At 39.9% G+C, this 22,882-nt stretch overlaps 1 protein-coding gene across 2 annotated transcripts in view; it reads left to right on the forward strand.

Moving 5' to 3' along the window:
* Positions 1-22,882, forward strand: part of kdm6a (lysine (K)-specific demethylase 6A) — a 172,451-nt gene that overhangs the window by 143,274 nt on the left and 6,295 nt on the right. For both annotated transcript variants that reach the window (XM_078409220.1, XM_078409221.1), the window contains 11 exons: positions 730-859; positions 1,229-1,334; positions 5,028-5,233; positions 7,031-7,098; positions 7,186-7,260; positions 8,540-8,688; positions 10,470-10,584; positions 10,823-11,010; positions 14,091-14,232; positions 17,246-17,372; positions 18,933-19,103. In XM_078409220.1, coding sequence (XP_078265346.1) covers positions 730-859; positions 1,229-1,334; positions 5,028-5,233; positions 7,031-7,098; positions 7,186-7,260; positions 8,540-8,688; positions 10,470-10,584; positions 10,823-11,010; positions 14,091-14,232; positions 17,246-17,372; positions 18,933-19,103 — 1,477 coding nt within the window. The remainder of the gene's footprint in view (positions 1-729; positions 860-1,228; positions 1,335-5,027; positions 5,234-7,030; positions 7,099-7,185; positions 7,261-8,539; positions 8,689-10,469; positions 10,585-10,822; positions 11,011-14,090; positions 14,233-17,245; positions 17,373-18,932; positions 19,104-22,882) is intronic.

Here is a 22,882-nt window from a genome sequence, read left to right on the forward strand (position 1 = left end):
CTTAAACTCCCGGATCTAGGTCTCAGCATACAACTCTGCAATTAGATTATTGACTTCCTGACCCATAGACGCCAATCAGTAAGAATAGGCATCTATATGGCTGTAATCAAACATCATTCTGGTATGACAGAGATTGAATGTCTTTTAATCAGCTCGGGATGAGTTGATTTTGTTTCCATAGGTGACCATCGCAACACTGAGTTATCCTGGATTTCTAATATTCGAGATATCTTAAGCACTTATCATTCAACCAGTAATTCTTGGTTATTTTTTAAGTTGCTAGTGCGCAGCGTGGAATGTGATTTATTTTATTTATTTCTGACTAATGAAATTGTTAATGTTTTTGAAACTCTATCCTGTTATACATTAATACACATTTGAAATGTATGTTAATTAGTTAATCAGTTTTGTTCTGAATATTCAAAATATCTTAAGCACTTATCATTTAACCAGTAATTCTTAGTTCTTTTTTAAGTTGCTAGTGCGCAGCTTTGGAATGTGATTTATTTTATTTCTGACCAATGAAAATTTTGAACTGAACAAAAATATGAAATCTGCTATTGTCTGTGCAAAGTTTGAATAATTGAGCTTGGTCAAGGTTTCCATTTATAAGTTGTCATTTTTGTTTCTCTGGTCAACATCGCCTCGTTCACACACAATTTTATTTCTAGTTATGTGCAAATGGGGGTTAATAAATGGAATGTGACAAACATAATACCTATTTTTCAGAAATCTGGGGAGAAATGGTTTATCTAATAGTAGCATTTTACTCGACAAGTGTCCACCTCCTCGACCACTACCACCACCCTATCCACCACTGCCAAAGGACAAGCTAAACCCTCCCACACCTAGTATTTATGTAAGTAGAACACGAGGTACCCGTTTAACCGATCAATCAATTTTTTTTAGTATCTATTTCTGAATTAGCTTCCAATTGGCGATGTAAACTTATACTTGTAATCTAAAATAATGGTTAACCTAGTTCTGTGCGATATTAAATCAAGTTAATATATGCACTTGATTTTGATTCATTTTTTGTACAATTTTGAAGGCAAGTCCCAGATTATCTTTTCATGGTTATTAAAGGCATACAACACAGCGGGAAAACATAATAATTTAGATTCATATATATATAACCATAAATTAAGTTTCACACTGTATCCAGTTTTTATTTTTAGAAATGTAACATTTTAACACCTAATATAATGGTTTTTTTTTATTTGTGCAGTTAGACAACAAGCGTGATGCTTTCTTTCCTCCACTTCATCAGTTCTGTACGAATCCCAACAACCCTGTTACTGTAATCCGTGGTATTGCTGGAGCTCTCAAGCTAGGTAGGTCTTGTGATCTGAATGTAATACATTAATAATCATTTTTAACCTCATTCCTTTCAGCATTGTTCTTGGGGTATTCATTGCTTGGTGAAAATTTGAAGCAGATTACTGTTTTGCCAAGTTTAAATTTAAAGAAAAGTGAACATTTAGTGGGAAAATATTTTAGTATAGAAGTGATATATAACATCCACATTTGAAAAGAGTGATACTTTTAATTGTGGATATCATACATCACCTCAGTATATTAGAGATACAATACTGAAAAGAGCAAAGTACTCAATGGGTCCTGAAATGTTAGCTATCCTTCTACCTCCACAGATGCTGTCTGACCTGCTGAATTCATCCAGCCATTTGTTTTTTATTTACTTCAGAATGCCAACTCGAATTATTTTATATGGTAAATTATTTCCACAGTTACCAAGAATCTTCATCTATGAAAGTTATTCCTTCATTTTGTATTTCCTGTTAGTTTCTCTGGTCAGTGACCTATGCAATATTCTTACTGCAGTAGTTTTGCATTAATGTTCTTAACAAACTTGCAAAAATGATCCGGAGATTTTTTTGTTGAAACTGAATAATTTGAATATATGAAACTGTTTTGTCTCAGTCAGTGATTTCTTCAATGTTGTCACTGTCCCCATAACACTTTTTTTCTATGTGAATTGCACTCCACATTTTCACCTCACACTTTATGCCAATAGGATACCATCAGCAAAAGTGAGCTCATTTTCCAGTAGAAGTTCACTTTTGGTGATGGCTTCCTTTTGCAACATATCCCAGGCAGCAGGGAGATTTAATATTAATCTCACATGGTCACCAGAAGTAGCAGCAATATACTTTTTAAAAGAAATACTACCAAAATTAAGCCAATTCTTTTATGGCAGGTTGAGGCAGAAATTAATTTAGATCTGAGAAACTGTCATTCTTAATGTTGTCAGGATTTTGAGCTTGACCTGTATCTCTGAGTATATGCAGACAAAGTGGAACAACTATTTTAACATTTTTCATCCTAGTATCTCTGACAAATACAGTAAACCCTCGTTATAACAGACCATGGGGGGAGTGGTAAATGGTGCCTCTTATTGCCGAATGTCTGCTATAACTGAGTAAGGTATTATCGTATAAGTAGTAGAAACAAACAACTGCAGTTGCTGGTTAATACACAAAAGGGGACACAGTGCTGGAGTAAATCAGCAGGTTAGACAGCATCTCTGGAGAGCTTGGAAAGATACGTTTTGGGTCAGACTCGGGGTCTTGAAATCAGCCTGGAATCCAGGTGAGTTGACAGCCTCGGCGATCTGGCAGCCGGGGGAGAGGGGAGGATCGGCGGAGTTATTGGTCACGGCCCACGTACGGCTGGAGTGCAGGTGAGTGTTGGCAGTGGCAGACGTGGCCTGGTAGCAACCGCAGAAGCTATGTGGATTGGCCGTGGGGTAGAAGGTCCGGCTGGAAGTGGCACGAGTGGAGGTGGCGCGGGCTGCCGGTGCTGTAAGCGGCAGGGGAGGCAGGATGGGCAGCTGGCAATGTAAGCAGCGTAGACACCTGGTGTTTGAAACGGCAGGGGAGGCGGCACGAGCTGGGGATGGAGTGGTCAGCTGTCGGTAGGTCACCCGCAAGATCCAAAATGTGTTTTAAAGGGGTCCATTGTAATGAGTGTTTACTGTATCATTCATAAATTATTATCTGATATGGGGAAGAAATCATTTAGTCTGAAGATAGACACAAAGTGCTGGAGTAACTCAGCGGGTCAGGCAGCATCTCTGGAGAAAATGGATGGGAAAAGGATCCATCCTTTTTCTCCAGAGATGCTGCCTGATTTATTCCAGCACTTTGTGTCTATCTTTGATATAAACCAGTATCTGCAATTTTTACCTACTAGGCTAATCATTTAGCCTCCTTTGTTGTTTAAAAAAAAAAAACTTGAGACATTTGAAGACCCTTCCAATGAAAAGGCAAATAAACCTAGGCTATGCAAAGCCGAAGGTCTCATCATCTGGAAAGAGAAAACCTTAGATGATTCAAGCATGCATAGTTCTTAAAACACCTTCACCATGAACAGACCAAAGTTAAGAAGTATCCGTATTTACTGCAACTTAATTCAAACAATTCATAGGCCAGGTTCAAACTATATATTCCAGAGGGAAGGAAAACATTTAAGCAACTACTGCATTATAACTGTCTCCAAAATATTCCGTTGGATTAAAAAAGTTGATATTTTAACTGTGGCAACATATCCTCAATGTGTATCAGCCCTATGATTATCCACAAAACAAGTCCCCCTAATTTGAGGAAGGACATCCTTGTAATTGAGGCAGTGCAGCGTAGGTTCACGAGATTGATCCCTGGGATGGCGGGACTGTCATATGAGGAAAGATTGAAAAGACTAGGCTTGTATTCACTCGAGTTTAGAAGGATGAGAGGGGATCTTAAAGAGACATATAAAATTATCAAAGGACTGGACAGGCAAGATGGAGGAAAAATGTTCCCAATGTGGGGCGAGTGCAAAACCAGGGCCCACAGTCTTAGAATAAAGGGGAGGCCATTTTAAACTGAGGGGAGGCCATTTTAAACTGAGGTGAGATGGAACTTTTTCACGCAGAGAGTTGTGAATTTGTGGAATTCTCTGTCACAGAGGGCAGTGGAGGCCAAATTACTGGAAGGATTTAAGAGAGAGTTCGATAGAGCTCTAGGGGCTAGTGGGATCAGGGGATATGGAGAGAAGGCAGGCACGGGTTACTGATTGTGGATGATCAGCCATGATCACAATGAATGGTGGTGCTGGCTCGAAGGGCCAAATGGCCTCTTCGTGCACCTATTTTCTATGTTTCTAAGTCCTAAAACACACAAAAAGAGTCATTTTGTATTCCCATTAGTTTTTTCATTGGGTATAAAATGTCCATTGTCCTGCACGTTTTGTTAAGGTAAAAAGTCCATTGTAACCTTTCTTTCATGACTCCATGACTCGTTGAACTTTTCATTGTTATAGACAATGTCTGATTTCATTCATTTACTGAAGTGTTGTCTATCTGGGAAATGTTACCGATATTCTCAGCTGGATTAATGCACCAATAAACAATGGCAATCGATATGGTTTATACACTGTACTAAAATTAAGTAAAGACATTTGGGAATGGTTTCCTTACTTGGGAAAGGAACTAAGTAATTTCCTTAGATAGACACAAAATGCTGGAGAAACTCAACGGGTCAGGCAGCATCTCTGGAGATAAGGAATAGGCGGCGATTTGGGTCAGGACCACTTCTTCAGACTGAAAGATAGAGGTGGTGGGAAAGCGTAAACCCCCCACCACCTCTATCTTTCAGTCTTTACTGGGGGTCTAACCCAAATCGTCACCTATTTCGGTTCTCCGGAGATGCTGCCTGACCCGCTGAGTTACACCGCTTTTTTGTGTCTATCTTCGGTGTAAACCAGCATCTGCAGTTCCTTCATACACAAAGTGACTTCCTTACCTATTTAAGTATAAACAACCCTGCCATTTCTTCCCCCTCTACTTCAAATATTAGGGAACGTAGGGAATTGTCATCTCTATTGCCATTGGTCCCTTGCTATCCTTAAACAAATACGGCCTGCTTTTGTGGAAAATTTTGAGATGTGGCAAAGTTCACCTTTCATAATTCTTGCAATTGTTACTGTGCACAAAATCAATTTTTTAAAAAATCAAGTTTTTGTTTTAGACCTAGGTCTGTTTTCCACCAAGACTTTGGTAGAAGCAAATAATGAACATTTAGTAGAGGTGCGGACACAACTATTGCAGCCAGCAGATGAAAACTGGGACTCTACTGGAACAAAGAAGATTTGGCGCTGTGAGAGCAGTAGATCACACACCACAATTGCCAAATATGCACAGTACCAGGCATCATCATTCCAGGAATCATTGCGGGTTAGTTATTTTCCACTGTCAGAGACTAAATGTGGCTTATAGCAAAACGAAATGTATTTCATGTCATTCAGATTTTATTCCTTAAATTTTTTTTTTAAATGATAAAAACACAAAATGGATCACCAGAGGAATGTCATTAATTAAAACACAGGGAAAGGATAGGATACTGATGGAAATGAAAAAAATTGAGAAAGTACCAAATAGAATATTTTGTATTTTTTTCGTTTCCATTAGTATTCCATCTATTCCCTATGTTTTAATTTATGACATTCCTGTGGTGATTATTTTGTAGAAGTATACCTTTGTATGATTTCAAAGGCTACTAGTTTATTCTAGGAATGGTGAAATAACAATATTTAAGTAAAGATTTAGGGGCGGCACGGTAGCGCAGCGGTAGAGTTGCTGCTTTACAGCGAATGCAGCGCCGGAGACTCAGGTTCGATCCTGACTACGGGTGCTGCACTGTAAGGAGTTTGTACGTTCTCCCCGTGACCTGCGTGGGTTTTCTCCGAGATCTTCGGTTTCCTCCCACACTCCAAAGACGTACAGGTATGTAGGTTAATTGGCTGGGTAAATGTAAAAATTGTCCCTAGTGGGTGTAGGATAGTGTTAATGTGCGGGGATCGCTGGGCGGCACGGACTTGGTGGGCCGAAAAGGCCTGTTTCCGGCTGTATATATATGATATATGATATGATATGATATGATATTTCTGGCCATGAATAAAATTCCTAAATCTTTTTAATGTTTTTTTTTTTTGCTCTGTTGTCTTTACATTACTGCTGTCATTGTTCAATTTGAATTAATGGATTTGAGGATAAAATTGGCAGCTCAAATGTTATCAAAGGGGCCAAATATGTCAGTTTGTAATTGATGTTGAAAATTCTGGAAATAATAAGATTGGGTAACTTTGTAATATGTTAAATGCAACAGCATCAATACTGGGGAAGTATGATGGAAAAGAGGTCGTTAGGAGAGGCAATAAATAGCTTTAGGAGGTGTTTAGACTATAAGGCATAGTTAGTTGAAGTAAAGGGAAACAGAACTTATAACCAAGGCGAAGGACAATAAACTGAATTGAGAGAACGAGTTCTGTATTACAACCATTTGTCAGACATGGGAGGATGTTTTTTCAATTAAGAGGGAACAGAAAGATGAAAGTTACTCAGAAAATAAGGATGAATGATTGCAAAGAAACATTGATAACTGATAAATTATTGGCGGCACGGTGGCGCAGCGGTAGAGTTGCTGCCTTACAGCGAGTGCAGCGCCGGAGACTCCGGTTCAATCCTGACTACGGGCGCCGTCTGTACGGAGTTTGTACGTTCTCCCTGTGACCTGCGTGGGTTTTCTCCGAGATCTTCGGTTTCCTCCCACACTCCAAAGACATACAGGTATGTAGGTTAATTGACTGGGTAATATGTAAAAATTGCCCCTAGTGTGTGTAGGATAGTGTTAATGTGCGGGGATCGCTGGGCGGCGCGGACTCGGTGGGCCGAAGGGCCTGTTTCCGCGCTGTATCTCTAAATCTAAAAAAAATAATCTAAAAATCTAAATTATTTCAAAAATGTTAAATCTGCTTGTAACCATTTTGTTGGAAGAATATGTAAAGGCTGTGGGCACAGTGATACACTGAAATACCTTGGGTTCCCTGAGTGTTTCCCAGTAAATACTGTGAAGACTTTGAATAAACCGACTTCTTTGAGAAACTCGCCGAGATTGTCTTTGTTTATTGCCCTATCCTGGTCAATAAACCATAATGCACTTCCTTTACATAATTGACGTTCCTTTACTTACAGGAAGAAAATGAGAAAAAGAATAGCCATCATAAAGACCAATCGGATAGTGAATCCACATCTTCTGATAAGTAAGTTTTACCATTCAAAAATAACAAGTTTTCAAGATTAAGAATTTAGAAAACACTTACGTTGGTAACTTTTTCTTTTTTAAACAGCGGTAGCAAAAAGAGGAGAGGTCCGTTTAAAACCATTAAATTTGGGACTAACATCGATTTGTCAGATGAGAATAAGTAAGTTTTTGCATTTTTAACGTGACTCAAACCCTGCTGTAAATAATAAAAAATGATATTTGTTGTTTATAATGAAGATTATAATTTTAAACCGTGGGGGCGGCACGGTGGCGCAGCGGTAGAGTTGCTGCCTTACAGCGAATGCAGCGCCGGAGACTCGAGTTCGATCCTGACTACGGGCGCCGTCTGTACGGAGTTTGTACGTTCTCCCCATGACCTGCGTGGGTTTTCTCCGAGATCTTCGGTTTCCTCCCACACTCCAAAGACGTACAGGTCTGTAGGTTAATTGACTGGGTAATATGGTTTTTTTTTAAATTGTCCCTAGTGTGTGTAGGATAGTGTTAATGTGCGGCCTGTTTCCGCGCTGTATCTCTAAATCTAAAAATCTAATTGTTGAAAAATATCATTACGGAAGAATTATTCACCTCTATAATATAACCCCTCATCCTCTTGTGCTCCAAAGAATCAAGTTCTAGCTTGCCCAACCCCTCCCGCTCAGCCCCTCAAGTCCTGGCAGCATCCTCGTAAATCTTCTCTGTACGCTTTCCAGCTTATCAACAACCTTCCAATAGAAGTGTGAACAAAACTGAACATAATACTCCAAATGCAGCCTCACCAACATCTTGTATAACTGTAACATAACATCTCAACTTCCATACTCAAACCCTGACTGATGAAGGCCAATGTATAGAAAGCCTTCTTGACGACTCTTATCTACCTGATACCTCTTTCAAGGAACTATACCTGAACTAGATCCCTGTTCTCTACAACACTCCTCAGAACCCTGCCATTTACTGTGATGGTCCTACCCTGGTTTGCCGTCCCAAAATGCAACTGCTCTCACTACATTAGACTTCATTAACCATTTCTCAGTTCACTTGCCCAACTGATCAAGATTTTGCTTCTCCGGGTGCTCTGGTTTCCCTCACACATTCCAGAGATGTGCAGGTTTGTAGATTAATTGCATTAACTTAGTGGGCCAAAGGGCCTGTTTCCGTACTGCTCTATAAACTAAACTATTTGATTGTGAAACTTGGTGTTATTCTCTCTCTTTTACTTCAATGTGAGAAGTTTTCTGTAGAATCCTTTGAAAGTTGCTAATTCCTTTATCCTTGGAGAACAATATAGCAGATACCGGAGAATGTGGCGAATGTGTGCAAATGATTTGAGCATAAAGCTGAGTCAACATGTCTGTTTCTAACTGCTCTGGTCATTTTAAAGCCGTCGGTGGTCTATGTATTTTGTTGCACTGTTACACGTTTGTTGCTCATTGCTTCAGGTGGAAATCGCAACTTCATGAATTAACAAAATTGCCTGCCTTTGTACGTGTGGTCTCAGCAGGAAACCTGTTGAGCCATGTGGCCCATACAATCCTTGGAATGAACACAGTCCAGCTATACATGAAAGTTCCAGGAAGCAGGACTCCAGGTCAGTGGAGTGGTGGTTGGTCAAATTAATTACTGTTAGCTGTAGATAAATACAAAGTGAAACAAATCTTATTGTTTAATTTTGGAAATAGTCTCTGCACCACAGATTTATTTTCTGCATTCTTATGCTCCCACATTTATTGATTCATGTACAAGAACAGAAATTGGTGCAAAGTAAATAATTAATCAATGTTTATGCATGAGAATGAGTCCCAAGTATCAGCAAATAAAAGTTAATTTTACAGCTCTCCATGACTAACCATACTGTATTATTCTTTTCATCCTCTACCCACTTACTGGGGAATGAAATCTAGAGCTTTTTTTTATTTGCATAATCAAAACAAGACTGAAGTTCAAAGTTTTCTTTTAATACTGTTTAAAGATAATTTTCTGAAGAATCTTAAAAATAATGTTAATGGAAAAGAGCTAGCAAATCACATGCAATGGTAAGGACTAAATACATATGCAAACTAAATATAGAAAGGGTGGAACTATGGATGGGATACAATAGGGGAATTGTCTAATGATATGTCTGGTTGACTAATGGCTATGTTTGTAAGAGATTTACCGTTGATTGAGAGTCAGTCGAATTTACAGTTGGAGGAGGATAGAGCTCAAAAAGCCTTGAATGTGGCAACGCAAGTTGATAACATGGTTTGGAAAGCATCTGCAGATTTGAACTAAATTTGAACTAAAAACCAAAAATGCTGAAATAATCCAGAGGTCAGGCAGTATCTGTGGAAAGAGAAACCGTTAATGTTTCCAGTCTGAGACACTTGATCAGAACTGTGAAAGAGATGAACAGGGTATTACCTACAGGGGGAGCTTGGACAGACTTGGATTGTTTTCTCTGCAAGGCTGGAGGTTTGCAGGAGACCTGCAGACAGATGAAAGTTGGCATTATGTTCGGCACAGAAATTGTGGGCCGAAGGGCCTATTCGTATGCCAGGCTGTTTTATGTTCTACGTCAGTTGGGCTACGTCAGTAGCAGAAAAGGTGGGTGAGTGCAATGGGTGGAATAAAGGGAATTTCTCTGATGGGGCTAAAAAGAAACTTATTGTTAAAAGACAGCTTTTTTGGGTGGGGAATGTGTTGCTTATTTTGTATTGTCTGGCTGACTGGGACAAGCTCAGCAGGCCAACAGATAAAACAGAAAAAAAATGGAGGGGGGGGGGGGTTACAAAAATACCAGATACTGATACAAAAAGAGAGAGTGTGAGTTATCTAAACACGCAGAATTTGGTATTGCGTCATTCAGGGTGCAACATGAATAACTATTTTGCAATCCAGGGAAAAAAATATATTCCTTGGTGGTTGTAATTTGGAATGCACTACCTGAGAAGGTGTGGAGGCAGTCCTAGAGGGAAATTTGCGTGCAGTTTCACAAGGCAATGATGAGACTGCATTCAGTTATTGTCTTCACACTTCCACTGAGATAAAAGTAGATTGTATAGTTTCATTGAACATTGTTTCAAGCTTACACTTTGATTGGTAAAATAACAAATGAGGATTTAAGTAAGCAAAGTTGTTTGATGTCGATCCCGACTGTAAAATTGATGCTAGTTTTTCTAACGGGTAGAAGAGAAATGTATCGAAAATTGATTTTTTTAAAATGCTGCTTTGAAGCAGGTTTTGGAAATCTACAAAATAGTTGTGCAATCGGACAGAACACAAGTTGGAAATATATTTTAAATAGTTTGGAAAAATAGAAAAGGTGCATATCTCTGGTTTTAATTTGCACTTGTTTCTTTTTGCAATTTAACAGTGTTTTTTTTAATGTAGGTCATCAAGAAAACAACAATTTCTGCTCGGTTAATATTAATATAGGTCCTGGAGATTGTGAATGGTTTGCTGTGCCTGAATCGTACTGGGCAGTCATGAATGACTTTTGCGAAAAGTAAGAATATTTTTATTGTAAGAATAGATGTTATAGAATGTGTAACTTTAATTCTGAAGATATAGTAAAAGCATAATGGAGTAATTACATATAATTACATATAATGACATGGCAAAAATGTCCTGAAAATTTATCCTCGAGAAATAGAAACGGCAATAAAGAGTGGAAAATTAGAGAATTCTGGAGCCGCAGGATACAATAATATTTAAAAAAATCACATTTATATTTTCTTTGCCAGGAGTAATATAAATTTTTTGATGGGCTCATGGTGGCCAAACTTAGAGGATCTTTACGAGGCGAATGTACCCGTATATCGCTTCATTCAACGCCCAGGGGACCTGGTATGGATAAATGCTGGTACGGTGCATTGGGTTCAGGCCATTGGATGGTGCAACAACATAGCTTGGAATGTCGGCCCTCTGACAGGTACCATTATTGCATCTGCTAAACCACTGCAAGTGCTATTCATAAATTTAGACCATATAGACTGCGGGCCAAACATCGAAAATGTGTCTAGATTTTAACTTTCGTGACCCATCTCTGGTATCTACTTGAAATTTGGCCAGACTTAGATTAAAAAAATCACTGAGAAGGAATTCATAAATCGCCAGTTCAAAAAGTTGCACACTAATTAATTAAGCTAATTAGAAAAAGAGAAGAAGCAAAAGTTGACAATACAGATGTAACGATCTGTCTCGATGGACGCCAGCCAATCCAAAAGGGTTTAGCAGGGGCAGTCTACTGTGGAAATAATACCTTCTATTACTGAATTGATTTACCCTGTCCCCTTTGTTTCTGCTGCCAGATCTCGCAGCTCCCAGATGCAAAACTATTTTTTAATCCCAATGCCTTGCAGGAATACATGTCACCACACTGGCAACGGCCATGACAGCTGACCATCTCGAACTGCTGTCTTATTCTGCGCGGCTCATGACTGCGATGGTTCGGGGGGGCAATGGATTTGCTAGAAAGGACAAGCAAGCAGGGTGGGGTGGGGAGGGGAAAGTGGTACTTTCTCGTTTTATAAACTTATTACAACCTCTATTGCGAAAGAAATCTCTGAGCAAAGTGATGTTACTGTAACTAGAACGCCGAGACATAACGAGAGAAACACAATGACTAATACCTCCTCAGACCAAAATGAGTCACATCAACAAATTTGGACAAACCGAGCAGCTTTTCCAGACCAATAGAATAGAAGCTTGTGTAGGAAGGAACTGCAGATGCTGGTTTAAACCGCAGTAACAAGGTACAGATTGTGGATGATCAGCCATGATCACAGTGAATGGCGGTGCTGGCTCGAAGGGCCGAATGGCTTACTCCTGCACCTATTGTCTATTAAGATAGACACAAAATGCTGGAATAACTCAGCGGCACAGGGAGCATCTATGGGGAGAAGGAATGGGTGTCATTTTGGATCAAGACCCTTCAGGCTAGAAGCATACATGCTTGTTGCAATAACGAATGCATGCATGCAAGAGTACCTGTTTTTACTGCTTAAAGTCGCTGAGAGCTCGCTTTGTCCTTTCCCACATACCAATTAGGCAAAGAATTCAAGAAAAGCATAATGCTAGTAGAAATGATTTGAATGCTTGTGTTACCACAACCAAAGTGGGTGAAATTTAGTTAAGAGTAATTCTGAGTATTGTGTTGACATTTGCTATGGTGAATTGGAAGTCATGCATATGTTCTAAGTATGCCTTGTTTCCAGTTGCATTTAATATCGAGATCGTATGGGTTTTTTTGGAAAGCAATGCATATTTGAATGTGAGAAATTGTTTTAAAATTATGTTCGTGTAAGATAAGCCAACTTCGAGCCAGTTTTAAAACCAGTTCAAAATAATAAAAAATGTAAAGAAATTTGCACTTTTCAAACCCTCAAAGTTCAGTGCCGTGAATAAACAGTCAGTAATAGACACTAAATGCTGGAGTAACTCAGCGGGATAGATACCATCTCTGGAGAGAAGGAATGGGTGACGTTTCGGGTCGAGACCCTTCTTCAGACCCGCTGAGTTGCATCAGCATTTTGTGTCTACCTTCGATTTAAACCAGCATCTGCAGTTCTTTCCTAAACAGTCAATCGTGCTGAGCTATGACTGAAAGATCATTACTCTACTTCTTACAACCTGCATCCTCACCGGTTCACTCTATTAAGGTTACAGTAGTTTTTAATAAACAGTTGTGCCTAGCACCAGTTATTTGGAGCACGACTCGCTGCCTCTTGCAAAGCGGATAGCCAGTGACAGCTGGGGTTTGAAGGCAAGGATGAGAGTAGTACTGGGGCATTTGCTCGTAAGACAGGCTGCTTGTCCTGCACATCTCCAAATAAGATGACTCAGAGCCTGAGTAGCCAGCGCCGTCCCATTCTGCTGTGACAGGACCTCGGTAAAGGAGCTACAAGCTTACACCAGCGGCTGCAGGAGAGATCGGCTTCCACTTGAGCCAAGTCTCTTCCCCTCCCCTTGATGGTGGCGCGGATCGGCGAGAGTTTTCATGGGTGTATTTCTGGCGGATTTGCATGAACAGGATTTTTCTTTGAGCAGTAAAAGTTCCACATGCAGCCGGGAAGGTCGGGGGATCGCCGACTTACTCTCCCCCTACTCCGGGAAGGACAGGTGTATCCCCCTACAGGGGCTGACAAGTGCTGTGTGAGTCAAGCTAGCCACAGATCGCCTTAAATGGGGGAGAACACTATACTACTACACCTAATTTTGTGTTATTACGAACTAAATGCAATGACCTTGCAATTGATCCCAGTGGGCTCCCTGTCTAGCTAGCCTGAAACAAACCTCGTGATTGGTCAATTGGTGTCCGTCCGACTCAATGTCAAACGTGCTTTGATTGGACGACTACTACTCGGAAAATTGACAAGATTTGGGAGTTTTTTTCCATATTCTAAAAATATGTGCGGGGTTTGTTCTTGACGAGTTTCAGATATAATTTCTATAATATTTTTACATAATATTGTACAAATACATGTAGATATGGGATGTGGGTCACGACATGAAACGAAAAGGCACCTCGGCCCACGGTCCAATAGCTGGATTATTTGCAAGGTTTTATGATTTATTAGCAAGAAAAAAAATATCAAGTCCAGAGTAGTTTATTGTCATAGCTCCCAAAAGGAACAATGACATTTGCAGCAGAACAACAGAGTATGTAAAAATAGTACTCTTTAAATAAAATAATAAACAAAAAAAAGTTCAGTGTATATACATTTTTTATACACATGCACATATTTATTTTGAATAAATATTCTCTATAAAATAAATCTCATTTTAAGAATTTCTTGTTTGATTCAGGGATGGTGCTTCCAGAACATATGGAATTAGGTGTTTGTAAGCTGCTGTGCACACCTCTGTTCTTTAATATTTTATAATATGTATTTAGCACAGGAAATTTGAACATGTTTGTAATAAATATATAATGTCTAGCTCTGTAGAAACTTGTTTTTAAATTGTTTCTGCTTTGACTTTTGAACTAAAAGTTAATTCTGCACCCTCCAGCAAATCAATATAAGCTGGCAGTGGAACGATACGAGTGGAATAAGTTACAAAGCGTGAAGTCTATTGTTCCCATGATTCATCTGTCCTGGAACATGGCACGTAACATCAAGGTGTCTGATGCAAAGCTCTTTGAAATGATCAAGTGAGTGTTGAATCCGCAATGAATGGAATGCATGGTTTTAGTTTGTCCTGAGACTTTTAACACTTTTTCTCTACCAAGTTTGTTTATAAATGGTGCTGACAAATTTTTAGTAAAGCCATGGATTAGCCATCGCTTCATGTTTTAACAGCAATTGGGATTTTTAAGATAATTTTAATATGGTCTGTTGTAGTCTAGAGACTCTGCCAATCTGGTTAATTATCTCCTCACTTTACTCTCTCCTCTACAGGAGCATGTTACAAAAGTACTCGAGAACAGCATAAGCTAGCTGGCAAATCATTGATGATATTTATAATTTTACGTCCAAAATAAATCTTAACTGTTTAGTTCAGGGTTAAAAAAGGAAAATATTTATTTATGAAAACGTATTCTTGAAGCTATCTTCAGAAATTGGTCTGAAAACTAAAGCCTTTATTAAGGTAGTCAAATGATAAAGGGCCATCTTAATGTTAGGGTATTCTTTCTCATATCTGTTCATTTTTTAAATCATACAACACCCTTTTTTTTTTAATGGTGATTAAAACTGTTAACTAAATACTGATTAGGGAAGAAAGAAGAATTCTGGATTCCCTTTATTAATTACTAGATCTATGTGTTAAATGAAACACTACATAAGAACATTGCCAAAAATATCATTAGTTTTCACTTGAATATACATTCAGAGCAGGAGCTAGAAACATGGCCCCTCACTTGCTTTGCTGTTTAATACGATCATGTCCCTATGTCAAAGGGGCCATCCGAGCTTCCCAATCTTCCCAAATATCATGCTCCTTGTATATCCAGGCCCCCATCCTGCAGTCCTGCCTCTACAAAGTAATCTATCGTAGATTGATCCTCTTGTAAGTCATTTTTACCTCTTCCACAAGATATCTTGCTTCGGTGTCAAGCATCCCAAATGAAAACATTTACCTTTTTGCTATTCATTCATATTGAAAATACTTTTTCCTATTCATTCACATTGAAAAAACTTACCGACTCCCACAGCTATCTTGACTACACTTCTTCCCACCCTGTCTCCTGTAAAAAGTCTATCCCCCTACTCCCAATTCCTCCATCTACGCCGCATCTGCGCCCAGGATGAGGCGTTTCATACTAGGGCATCAGAGATGTCCTCATTCTTTAGGAAACGGGGCTTCCCCTCTTCCATTATAGATGCTCTCACTAGGGCCTCCTCTATATCCCGCAGCTCCGCTCTTGCTCCCCCTCTCCCCATTCGTAACAAGGATAGAGTCCCCCTTGTCCTCACCTTCCACCCCATCAGCCAGCGTACACAACAAATTATCCTCCAATATTTCCGTCAGCTCCAATGGGATCCCACTACTGGCCACATCTTCTCATCTCCCCTTTCTGCTTTCCGCAGAGACCGTTCCCTCCGTAACTCCCTGGTCCACTCGTCCCTTCCCACCCAAACCACCCCCCTCCCCAGGTACTTTCCCCTACAACCGCAGGAGATGCAACACCTGTCCCTTTACCTCCCCTCGACTCTATCCAAGGATCCAAACAGTCTTTCCAGGTGAGGCAGAGGTTCACCTGCACCATCTCCAACCCCATGTATTGTATCCGCTGTTCCAGATGTCAACTTCTACATCGGTGAGACCAAACACAGGCTCGGCGATCGTTTCTCTCAATACCTTCACTCAGTCCGCCTTAATCAACCTGATCTCCAGGTGGCTCAGCACTTCAACTCCCCCTCCCACTCCCAATCTGACCTTTCTGTTATGGACCTCCTCCATTGTCATATTGAGGCCCACCGCAAGTTGGAGGAACAGCATCTCATATTTTGTTTGGGCAGCTTACAGCCCAGCGGTATGAACATTGATTTCTCTAACTTCAGATAGTTCCTCTGTCCCTCTCTTTCCCCTCCCGCTTCCCAGTTCCCCCACTGTCTTCCTGTCTCCAACTGCATCCTATCTTGTCCCGCCCCCTCCCCTGACATCAGTCTGAGGAAGGGTCTCGACCCGAAGCGTCACCCATTCCTTCTCTCCTGAGATGCTGCCTGACCCACTGAGTTACTCCAGCATTTTGTGATACCTTCGATTTGTACCAGCATCTGCAGTTATTTTCCTACATATTGAAAATAGATAAATATGGCACATGACTAGTTGGCAGGTAGAAAGAAGCTGCACCTCTTAACACAAAATAAACCTCTTACAAAATAATCCTGCTTCCATCTTTTACCCACATGTTATTCAGGTAAAATATTACTTTGTAAATTCACTGTGAGTCAAGATTGAAATCCAGGTTCAAAATGAATGAAAGTTAACTTTGTTAACTTTTTATTAACATGTCTAAATTCAGATCATATTCCCAGCAGAGTGAACCATTCCTAATGTAGCAGTTTGCATCTTAAGTCAAAGAGCAATAGAAATATACCCAACAAGTGGAGAACGATTTGTATGTTTAAAATAAATACTGAGGCAGGCATGAGTTGCGGAGACTTTAGCTGGGAGCTGGGTGCCAACAAATGGATCATTTGAATTAATATCCAACACATTGGTGACTGCAAAAATGTTTTATTCTCGCTAAAATAATTGTCAAATATCGTTGCGGTACATATTGTTGGAGTCCATAGATGTGAAATGTATTAATATAATCATTTTAATGAGATTTGATATTCTGACCCAGTTTGAAAGCAGTTGGGTTTTTGAGGAAATCGACTGGCAAAGCATCGCAACCTCCTGTGTCGCATATCCGGCCCAAATAGTCTTAATCCCAGTTTTACCCGTTGAGTGACCATGAATAATTTATGGAAGCATTAAAGAGAGGGAAGGTGGCCAACAGATGAGTGTGAACATTTACGAGGCTTCCATCTCAAATCGTGCTTCTACTGTTTTACTGGTTACCACAAAGTGACGGAGACCATAAAGGTATTTGATTGCCTTTGTATTCTCTGGAGCCTCTGGTTGAAGTATGATAATATATGCACAGAGAGGATAGTTGGCAGGGGCATTTTGCTCAAGTTGAAAGCCTCCAACGTGTTTATGTCTTTCTTTAGATACTGTCTGCTGAGAACCCTCAAGCAATGCCAGATGTTAAGGGAAGGTCTCATTAGTGCAGGGAAAGAGATTGTATGGCACGGCCATACAAAGGAGGAGCCTGCGCACTACTGCAACATTTGTGAGGTCAGTCCAAGATAATGGCAGCCTAAGAGGAGCCACAAATTTTCATTGATTTACAGTTGTCGACCAAGACAAAGTTGGTTGCTGTTTTAATTTACTTTGTTTTTCATCGTTTTTCACTCCCAGCACCCTTTAACAAAAAATGCATTTCAAATCTATTTGAATTGAGTTTAAGAGAATATTGTTAAAAATACTTTGTAGAATTAAAGGTCACAGTAGCATAACAGGCTAGGATTCTAGCTGCCTGGATTGAGTTTAATTCCCACCAGTGGTGGACAGGAAATTTAAATTCAGTTATTAAAACACATTATAGAATGAAAAGCTGTTGTTAGTGATGCTGAAATGGTGGAATACCACTTGGTTCATGGCTATTAAATGCTAGTCATGCCCATTTCTGGTGATTAAATTTAAAAAGCAGGCAAGAAAATCTAAGTTCATAATTAGCTTTCTAAACATTTCTTATCATTTTTCCTGTTTCGGGCACCAAAACAGAATGATTTTGTTAGGTTAAAGTAATTGCCAGTTTTGGATATTGAAGTATCTTTTCTACTTTTGTCGCTTAACAGATAACACAGTGAATAGCTCTGGCTCATTGTAGCATTTGATTTTTAATAATTTACCCCAAATGTTGTCTTCAATCAATATGAATTTTACAACTTAGGGCAGCACAGTGGCTCAATAATAGAGTTGCTGTCTTACAGCGCCAGAGACCTGGGTTTGATCCTGACCACGGATGTTGTCTGTATGGCGTTTATACGTTCTCACTGTGGCCGCTTAGGTTTCCTCCAGGTGCACTGGTTTTCTGGACTCCAAATATGTACAGGAACAATTTACAATTTTTACCAAAGCCAATTAACCATCCAACCTATACATCCGTACAGCAGCCGTAGTCAGGATCGAACCGAAGTCTTTGGCTCTGTAAGGCAGCAACTCTACCACTACAGAATCAATTTTAAGTTGAGTATCAGAAGGTTGTGCTAACATAAAAAAAACTGGGAAAGAACAAGATCTACTCTGTCCAACCTTACCTATTGGAATCAAAGTTGATGTGTGTTACAGGAATAATGAGGTTGCCGTCTTGATAACAATTAGTTTGACTATAATGGATTTAGAAACAGAGAAAATAGGTGCCGGAGTAGGCCATTCGGCCAGTCGAGCCAGCACTGCCTGACCATCCAAAATCAGTACCTCGTTGCTGCATTCTCCTCGTATCCCTTGAGTCCGTTAATCCTAAGACCTATATCTAGCTCTTGAATGCATCCGGTGAATTGCTTCCACTGCCTTCTGTGGCAGAGAATTCCACAGGAGTGGAGTTATTTGGAGTGAAGCACTGTCACCATCCCTTGTATGCTTGTTATTGACTATATTGTCTCAAATTACTCATATATTTATCACAAAATACTGCTTTCTGACAATATGTTTGAGTAAGTCCATCCTGGCTATACTGGTTCCACTGATTTATTGCTCATCTGTTTAAATGTTTTCTGCAGGATAATTTCAAATGTATCCCTTTTTAGATGGGAAATGTTAATGACTTTGTTAACATTAACGTCTTTGCAACAGGTGGAGGTTTTTAATCTACTTTTTGTTACAAACGAGAGTAATTCACGAAAGACCTACGTAGTGCATTGCCAGGACTGCGCTCGCAAGGCCAGTGGAAACCTTGACAATTTTGTTGTGCTGGAACAATACAGAATGGAGGACCTGATGCAGATCTATGACCAGTTCACATTAGTAAGTTAATTCAATACAATACTCAATATATTTGGAAAGTGCTCTTATTCCAGCTGCAAAGCTGAGTAAATCTAGCATTATTATGTTTAACGTCTTGGCTTTTGCCTGAGCTGTGCAAATCAGAATGAATCCGGTTCAGTGCTATGCTGAGTTAATTAATCTCTGGATACCCTACAGCTTCATGAAATGCCCTAAGAACAAGCAAGGGGGGAATCGATCAGGGTTCTTGTATTTAATTATTGCATAGTGACCGACACTTTTCCTCTTCCACCCCTTCACCCCCCCATGTAAATAGCATTTTCTGGTTGTGATAAGATTCTCAGTTATAACATCTTCCAAAGTAGATGGCTTGTTAACATTTTTTAATTTAATTAGAAAAAGGACTCCTCGATCAAGGCGTTAGGTTTTGGTTAGCTGTTTTGAAATTAACTAACAAATTGGCACAACCCTTTTGAATGAAAAAATGCAACATTTAAAGGAGAAAAGGTACAAAGTGCTGGAGTAACGCAGCAGGACAAGCAGCATCTCTGGAGAACGTGGATAGGTGATGTTTCGGGTTGGTCTCTTTGTCTGAAGAAGGATCCCGACCCGAAATGTCACCTATTCTTGTCCTCCAGAGATACTGCTTGACCTGCTGAGTTGCTCCAGAACCTTGTGTCCTTTTGTGTAAACCAGCATCTGCAGTTCCTTGTTTCCACAAGGACAAAAGGTACACAACTCTGAAATGGAGAAACTTGCTCATTAGCAAAGTAACAAAAATTCCTTAAGTCCCTTCAACAAAATGTATCAAGATTACAACCTAAAGATAACGAGAGGCTGTTTTGTTGAAAAGCAATGGGGAAGGGACTTTGAGCATAAAAAATAAATAGTCATATATGATTATTTGACAACTTTCCCACTTTTCTGCTATACGTTTCTTTGATTCTTTTTAAAAAAAAATTAAATCTGTTTATTAGTTTTTACAATTATTTCAACAATGAACAAACAATACGCGTAAAGATACACCCACACCCCCCACCCCCCGCCCCATCCCAGACGCAGAGATAAACATTGACATTAGTAAAACAAATACAGACAAGGGAGGAAGAGTGTAGGCAGACATATAAGCAGTCAACACTTTGGTTTATCCCCATTCTCTAAAACAATCATTAAAGTTTTGCATAATTTAGAAACGGTAACCATGTTTCTTTAAAGCTTTCCTGTGAACCTTTAAGAGAGAATCTAATCTTCTCTAGCTTTAAGTGATATAACACATCTTTGATCCATCTATTATGAGTGGGTGGCAATACATGCTTCCAATTAAGAAGTATAAGACGTCTAGCCAAAAAAGAAGTAAAAGACATAATTACTTTTAGATATCGGGGGGTATTAGTTCCGGAAGGGACACCAAAAAGAGCTGTAAGAGGATTGGGTAGAATATCTATACCGGATATATCCCTAAAGGATTTAAAAATCCCCGTCCAAAATTTAGACAGGCGGGGGCACGTCCAAAACATGTGAATCAAGTCGGCAGGTGTTTGTCGACAACGGTTACATGCGTCACTCGTGCCGGGAAATATTCTTGCTAGTCTAGCGTTAGTGTAATGCGTGCGATGCAAAATTTTACATTGTATAAGACTATGTCTAGCACAAATTGAGGAAGTGTGAACAAGTCCCAGCACAGTTTCCCATGTCCGATCCGTCATGCCAAACCCCAAATCCTGTTCCCAAGCTACCTTAAGATTATGGAGAGATTCAGGCTTAATGGAGTCTATTTCAGTGTGTATAATTGAAATCAGCCTCTGCGCATTGGGATTCAAAAGAAGAATAGAATCAATTTCAGAGTAAGTGGGCTGACTTGGAAATTCTGGAAATTGCCTTTGTAAGAAGTGCCTGACCTGAAAATAGCGAAATAGATGTGATCGGGGCAAGTTGAACCGTTCAGACAGCTCTGGAAATGACAAGAAGGTCCCATCACCATACAGATCATTAACAGTTCTGATACCCTTATCAAACCAGGTTTGAAAAGTAAAATCAGTACATGATGGTTTAAACAAATAATTGCGATGTATTGGAGAATACAGGGATGGCCTTGTAAGACCAAAGTGTCTCCTGAATTGCATCCAGATCTTTAAAGTGTGCGTAACGGTGGGCATAGAACAGGCAATAGAGGTAAGCGGTAAACCTGAACAAACTAAAGAGCAAAGAGAGTACTGGCACGAGGACAGCTCCATTTGTGCCCAAAGAGGAGTGTTTTCCAGATTAGACCAGTTGAGAAGCTTCTGAATATTACATGCCCAATAATACTTAAGGAAATTTGGAAGGCCCACCCCCCCCCATTGACATGGACCGCTGGAGATACTCTTTCCTGATGCGCCGTGGTTTGTTTCCCCATAAAAAGGAAGCTATGGTCTGGTCCAATTTTACATAAAAGCTTCCCCTAATAAATATTGGTATATGTTGAAAAAGGTATAAATTTTTTGGTAAAGTAACCATTTTAATTAGGTTAATGCGACCGGCCAGTGATAAGGGCAGAGTAGACCAACGGTTAAAATCTTGTTTACAACGTTCTAGTAAGGGGAGAAAATTTGCATTAAAAATATGGGAGAAGGATTTAGTGATGACAATGCCAAGGTATTTAAACCCACTATCCATGCGCTTAAAAGGGAAAAGTGAATGAGGCATTCTTGTGGTTGCGGGGTTTATCGGAAAAAGCTCACTTTTCTGAATGTTCAGTTTGTACCCGGAGAATCTACCAAACTGCTCAAGGATAGATATAATAACTGAAACGGAAGAGTTGGGGTTAGATATAAATAAAAGTAGATCATCCGCGTACAAAGACACTTTGTGGGTGACCCCCCCCCCCTCTGACAATGCCTTCGAACCTAACCTCGCTACGGAGCCAGATAGCCAGAGGTTCAATGGCGATTGCGAATAACAACGGTGATAGAGGACAACCTTGTTTAGTACCTCGTTTGAGGGGAAAGAAAGGTGAGTGTAAGTCATTAGTGATAACGGAAGCTACAGGGGCTGAATATAAAAGTTTAATCCATGAAATAAAATCTTCATTAATCCCCATTTTCTGAAAAACAAAAAAAAGATAGGTCCACTCTACCCTGTCGAAGGCCTTCTCAGCATCCAACGAGAGGACAATTTCAGGGAGTTCAGAAATTGGAGCATGAACTATGTCCAACAGGCGCCTTGTATTAAAAAAGGAGTGCCTCCCCTGGATAAAGCCTGTTTGGTCCGTTGATATTAAATCTGGGACCACGTGTCGAAGACGGTTATAAAGGACTTTGGCCAAGATCTTTTGGTCCACATTGAGAAGAGAAATTGGTCTTCTGCTACTACACAGAAGCGGGTCCTTATCTTTCTTAAGCAACAAGAAAATAGAGGCTTGAGACAATGTTTCTGGCAACTGGCCTTTCTGGAACGACTCATTGTACATAATTTGTAGTTCGGGGCCTAGAAGATGAAAAAATGTCTTGTAAAACTCCACTGTATATCCGTCAGGCCCTGGGGATTTACCATTTTGCACGGCTTTAATGGCTTCTTGGATTTCAAGAAGTGAAATCGGTCTTCCGAGGTTGCTGGAAACCATTTCATCAAGTACAGGATAGCGTATACTGTTAAGAGGGTGATCCTGGTCCCAGATATCTGGGGGGCTTTCAGACGAGTAAAGATCGGAATAATAGTTTGCAAAGGCTTTGTTTATATCTCTTGTATCAGACAGAATAGCACCAGTGGGTGATTTAATTTTAGTAATCAGCCTGGAGGCAGCAACTGAACGAGCTTGATAG

This window comes from Rhinoraja longicauda, chromosome 12, assembly GCF_053455715.1.
Source record: "Rhinoraja longicauda isolate Sanriku21f chromosome 12, sRhiLon1.1, whole genome shotgun sequence".
NCBI lineage: Eukaryota > Metazoa > Chordata > Chondrichthyes > Rajiformes > Arhynchobatidae > Rhinoraja > Rhinoraja longicauda.